The following is a 5,922-nucleotide window of genomic DNA, read 5'->3' as shown; positions in this document are numbered from 1 at the left end:
AAAATAGATTAGAACTGCAATACGCCAGGGCCAAAACCCATGCAGCTATCCTGCGCCAGGGCCAAAGCCCATCCAACGCAGAATAGCGACAAATTGATACTTAGTTCTCGCGATGGTCTACTGTCAGAGTTCGTCACAACTCAATCCACGGGAATGGTAGATTAGCCTATCTGAGATGCTGCAGGCAACAACCCCATCGCGCTCGCCATATTCTGTGGAGTGTTAATTATTTACTTCGCTGTTCATTGCGCCATCTGAGCAGGCATGTTAGTAACAGTTTTACAACGACCCTTGAAAGCTCTAAGAATACCGATACTATGCTCTTGAAACTGCCATCATAAAACTGTGCTCTACTATTGTTTTTATTGGTCCGTGGTGCTTGAATTATTGCACCTACCATCAGCGACTTTTCTTGTGCTCTTTCCTCTTCTTGTGTTTCTTTTCCGTACTTTCTTTCTTTCGCCTCTTACGTTTGACTCTACGTTCTGATATACTATTGCAATTGCTCCCACTACTACTATCACACCCACTTTCGTTCGCCCTACGACCACCGCCTTGTCCGTCTCGTCCCGTGTCAATATGATTTTCTAGTCGAGGTCTTTTAGATTTTTTAGTGCTCCGCAACCCGTTCACGTTGTCAGGTGCATCTCCATCATGCCTGATTCGTGTATCTGTTGATCCATCTTGCTTTATATTCTGTAACCGCAGTACGCATTCGTCATCTTCATTCCATTCATCAAACCCACTGGAAGCCCAGCTCTGGCCTATACTATGTGATTTCCTAGCAATGTCTTGCAACTTCCTTTCGGCCGCTATTTTCCTCGTCTCCGCAAAGTTGTGTCGAGTAGAAGTCGGCGTGGAGTGCCCATGGTCACCTTCTATACGCATTCTACGAGGTTTGATATCATCTTGAAGATCACACTCATAAGCTCTCACGCTTCTAGTGAGGTGCTCGTCTCTATTGTGAATGTCCTTGTATACCTTATTATCTGTATCTGAATCACTCGTCTGCTGAGTTGCACTGTAGCGTTCTCCATATTTTCTTTTACACCCAGCTAAGCCTTGTGACGAACCAAACCGATCATCATTCGCCCGGTCGTCATTGTCTCGCTCGCATTTGTCTTTGGACTTCACAGCTCCATCCTCTCTCCTTCTCTCACGGTTAATACGCCCATCTTCTCTCCTTCTCTCACGAATGATACGCCCATCCTCTACACCAGCATTCTCCCATACCTTCCCACTCCTATATCCTCGACCATCGATAGTGTCGCGTCGATACTGTCGAACATCATCCCTGCTATGACTACGCCTTGAACGCTCTCTAGTCCTGCTCTCAAGTCCCATTCCACCGGAGCGATGCTCAGGTACAGAAGATGGCGCATGTTCAGTAGCCCGATCTGCCCCGCTTTTATACGTCCTTGGATGACCATCGGCGGAGTGCCGCGACGGTTCAATACCAGCACGGCTACGATGTACTGGATCTAATCCTGAGGTATCGTTCAGCTTCTCCCGTTTGTAGTCGCGCCACATCTTCGATTCTTCCGCATACTGTGGGCGAATGTAGAAGTGCTCTTAGATAGAGGGTATGCTATGTACTCAAGGATATTCAATGTACAAATAGAAGGACAAGTAAAAGCGCTTGCACACAAAAACCGTGCTTCGCACAGTATATATGCTCACTTCTATATTAATACTAATTTATCAAGGTCATGAGCGACAGAAAACTGACTATTATAATGTGCATGCACGACATAAACAAAGGGCGTACTGATTCCTGATCGAAACATGATCAGGCAACTGTTTTCGCACTACTTGAATACACTAAGAAGCGCGTACGTGCCAACTTCCAGCAAACACCCATGCTGTCCTCTCAAAGGCGTATAGCAAGTGTCCAGCAGTACACTAAAAAAAACATGAAACTCACACATACCCCGTGCGATATGAATCGAGGTATATAGATATACTATAGGCAACACGCTATGAATACTTAAAGTAGATGTAATGAAACTTACGTACGCATAAATAAATGAGCGAACGTGAGATGACTATTTTTCACATCATGACATTGCATATCATCATCATACAAAAGAAATATACATACACAAACACCCGCATATATGCATATAAATAACATAATCAACACTGAGATGATTTTCACAATTTGCAATAAAAACTAAACGAAGATGTCTAGACAAAAAATTTATACGTACACTGGTGTAATATATTATATATATATATATATATATATAATATAAAATTTATATACATATACATACATATATACACATATATATATACATACATACATACATACATACACACACACACACTCACACACACATATATATATATATGTACATCCATATACAAAAAGAATAGATACACATACATACGCATATACATAGATATGTTTATATATATAATTTTTACACCACAAACAAAAATATGTATGCACAAATAAATATACATAGACGTGTATATACACATATAGACAGGGTCATACCCACACATAGTCACCCACCTACTCACACCCAGATGTATACACTTATGTATATGTGTGAATTTATATAGATATATAGCCCACACACATTACATAGACACACACACACACACACACACACACATTTATGTATATGTGTGCATTTATATATATATATATATACTAGTATATATATATATACTACAGATACATATATATTTATAGATGTATATATATACGTAGATGCAGATACACACACACTCGCACACATACACATACACACACACACACACACGCATATATATATATATAACTACATATATATCCGTGCGTATAGACCATATTGAAACCACATAAGTTCTCTAAACACTGGTAGAAGTTTTTCAATGTGCGCCTATGCAACGCTAATAGCGCGTGACACGTAGTTCCGGTAGATGGTTATTAACTTCCTCAAGTTTGCGTATATACATTCTATTTACACTTATGGACAAGTACAGTCAGCAAGGTAAATCAACTAAAACAGTAATACTATTCTTTGGAAATTGATGCATAAAAATATCTGGAACAAATCAATATACATTTTTATGTGCATAGTTTCACAGGTATGTATTTCTGTACTCACTCTTATCAATATACGAACAATATGATCATAGCCGTTATACTAACATGCAAGATCAATTTTTGTGTATACTGAATGAGAACCAACTGATCGTATAATTTGACCGTCGACTTGTGCGAGAGTGCTATACCGCATATGGTTGCATTTGTGGCTACAAGAACATACAAATGCACAATGGACTTACTCGATTATGGGCCTCGGCCTGTCTGATCTCGCTGGTAACGACGCCATTGTTTATACGCCTTCCAGGCATTCGCAGACGGCGCATCTTATGTTGCCTTCTCTTTATATCAGGTGTATGTACTAACACGTATACCGAAATCAAATCACTACCTTGTTATAGGAACGTTGAATGCACAAGTTTAGCGTGGCATGTGCAGTCTCCCGAATGAAAATTTAGGGCTTAGTATTAAGCGTACGTGTGGGAATAATTGAATATGTACCCTCAATACTGGTCGCTGATATGGTCATCAGAGTAGAAGCTTGTGCGTTGATTTTAAAGGATGCGGATGTATTGAATGTGTTGAATGCACTGAACGTATCATTGTGAATTATTGACTGCATTGACTGCGTCGTCCGTCCCGTGTGAACGCGCACCAACAATACACGCTAAATAGATATTCTCACGTTGACACATTTATCCACAACAGCGTCTTGAGAGTTACCGGGTACGTCTCCTTGGACATCGCACAGTTCACAATCACACAACTCAGTCTCACAGACGCACACACACGCACTGACACTCGCACACTCTCACACTCAGACACACTCCAGTGACCAGTCTCGCACACAGTTGACAACTCGACATTCTTGATTCTGGTTTTGGAGGTGAACAATTGTGCTTACGTCACATAAAAGTTATGAGATTCATACGGATTAAAAGTTGAACGGAAAGTCGGAAACGTGTACATGTGAATGTATTTACGTATTGTATTTTTAGAAAAACGAAAACGTCAATGAAAACCATATTCCTAAATAAAATGAAATAGGAAACCAACCTGAACACTGAACAGTGAACACGTTAATCTACCTTTTCCAGTGTTTTTAAATTTTATACAAAATTAGCCACATAGGGCATCTCCGTACTCGTAGTAGTCCGCACCTGGGGGTCCTGGACTCCTGGGGATCAGACTGGAACTCTGGGACTCTGGAGTTTACATACGCAAACCAGCAGTTATACAGTAAATACTATAAAAATTGCACACACTACATACAGAGTACAGACTACACTCACTACAGTCTTCAGTCTTGACTCTTGAGTCTACATAGCGTCAAGAAGAGTGTGTAGAGTGTAGACTAACAAAAGATCCATCGGAGTAAAGTTTGCTCTTGATAAAATAAATATGAACAAAGCCAGTACATACCGCAACAACTTATAACTGCATAGTGCACTTCTGACTTCTGCCATTTCAACAGTTTTTACTTTTTACTGATATAATTCTTCGACGATTATTGGTCGACTTTACTCGCGTGGAATATAGGCCTTGCTGGAGCCTGGATGCGAGCGAGAGACTTCACTGCTTCAGACTGACAGACTGCCAGAGTGCCAGACCGGAGACTGGAGAATGGAGAGGAGAATCTAAGGGCTATGAGGCTATGACTTATAAGAGCGTCTTGCGTCTGAGCCCTGAGGCCTGAGGTGAGGATTATGGACACTTATGTATGAATTTTCAATTTTGAGCTATGTACTACTATTACCGTGGAGTCGTGGACCCGTGGTCCTTGTGAGCTTTATATACGACCGGTACGTTATACGTTTTTATAAAATATACATTTTGCATTTATATATTTATGCTTTGGCTCCTTTATATGGCCAAAAGTCAAATAAGAATTTTGACGTGATTTGAATTTCCCTCTAAATACCGAAATCGAAGTCACTGTGGAGTCGTTATAACAATAACTATATACAAATAAAGTATATTGTATGTATTGCGTGCATTTGTTGAGTCGTGTTCTGCCAGTGGGATATCCTTTTCTTAAGTATCTTGCATCGACGTCACACTCAGCCACAGACACTTAACTTTCAAGTTTAAACACTCAAGTACGTACACCACATGCTACCCTTGAGTGCAACAGGGTAGTAAAAAAATCTCATAGTTGGACTAAGAACGGGTACTACGCATTAAGAAAGTAGTACTGTGAGCGAGATACAATTATAGAGTGATAAACATTATAACACACATTAGCAGCAGATAAACGATGGCCGATCAGTTACAAAAACTGCAGAAGGACAAGCCCTACAGACATGTGTCAGTGGATTTTATTAGCCCTGGCGAGGATAAGCTCCCGAGCTCAGACGACACCAAGTTTAACTTGAAGAAGATGCCTTCTGAGCAGTTCACAAACAAGAATATCAGCGTACGTGTAACGCTTGAATGTTAGTGTAGTTGTAGCGTTTATCTGTCAATGTACGTGATTCGTGAACGCCATCTGCACCCCGGTGGTTTTGACGTTGACTGATGATATTCGCTTTCGCTGATCAAATAACCTAACACACGCCGTGTTTAGTTTGTCAGAACATAAATCGCCCAAGTACACGCACATGCGTGTCGCACACACACACGCCCCCCCCCCCCACACACATAAACAAAGAAACACAGACACACAGACACACAGACACTCACACACGCGTGTACACACACACAGATACACTCACACACGCACGCACACACACATACACACGCACACGCACAAACACATACATAATCACACACACAACCACAGGCACACATACATACATACACACAAACACCGACCCACATATACACCCACACATACACACATATAGACAGACACACAGACACACGCACACATATATGTATGA

The 5,922-nt window shown here is 41.0% G+C and overlaps 2 protein-coding genes across 3 annotated transcripts in view; one reads left to right on the top strand and one right to left on the bottom strand.

The window, feature by feature from the left end:
- Positions 1-344: 344 nt before the first annotated feature.
- SARC_10551 (hypothetical protein) lies at positions 345-3,553 on the bottom strand. The gene is made up of 2 exons (XM_014295403.1): positions 3,283-3,553; positions 345-1,548 (listed from the first exon to the last, which is right to left on the bottom strand). Exons 1-2 carry the CDS (start codon positions 3,364-3,366, stop codon positions 400-402), a joined length of 1,233 nt encoding a protein of 410 aa, XP_014150878.1. The 5' UTR covers positions 3,367-3,553; the 3' UTR covers positions 345-399.
- Positions 3,554-4,580: 1,027 nt separating this feature from the next.
- The window catches only part of SARC_10550, a gene marked incomplete at its 3' end in the record, with an annotated part of 4,256 nt that continues 2,914 nt past the window's right edge, over positions 4,581-5,922 (top strand). The window contains exons 1-2 of one of the 2 annotated variants that reach the window (XM_014295401.1): positions 4,581-4,737; positions 5,288-5,456. In XM_014295401.1, the coding sequence (XP_014150876.1) occupies positions 5,298-5,456 (159 nt within the window). In that variant the 5' untranslated portion in view covers positions 4,581-4,737; positions 5,288-5,297. Of the gene's footprint in view, positions 4,738-5,019; positions 5,457-5,922 lie in introns of those variants that run through there. The other variant, XM_014295402.1, reaches the window with a different exon arrangement.

The sequence above is a fragment of the Sphaeroforma arctica genome, assembly GCF_001186125.1.
Source record: "Sphaeroforma arctica JP610 unplaced genomic scaffold supercont1.1294, whole genome shotgun sequence".
In the NCBI taxonomy this organism is placed as follows: Eukaryota; class Ichthyosporea; order Ichthyophonida; genus Sphaeroforma; species Sphaeroforma arctica.
This window is presented reverse-complemented; position numbering and strand designations above follow the sequence as displayed.

Excerpts from the sequence above, each read along its gene's own strand:
- SARC_10551 (XM_014295403.1), bottom strand. The coding sequence starts at position 3,366 with ATGCGCCGTCTGCGAATGCCTGGAAGGCGTATAAACAATGGCGTCGTT. Across the intron at positions 1,549-3,282 it reads AGGCCGAGGCCCATAATCGA|TATGCGGAAGAATCGAAGAT; the intron begins GTAAGTCCATTG and ends ATTCGCCCACAG.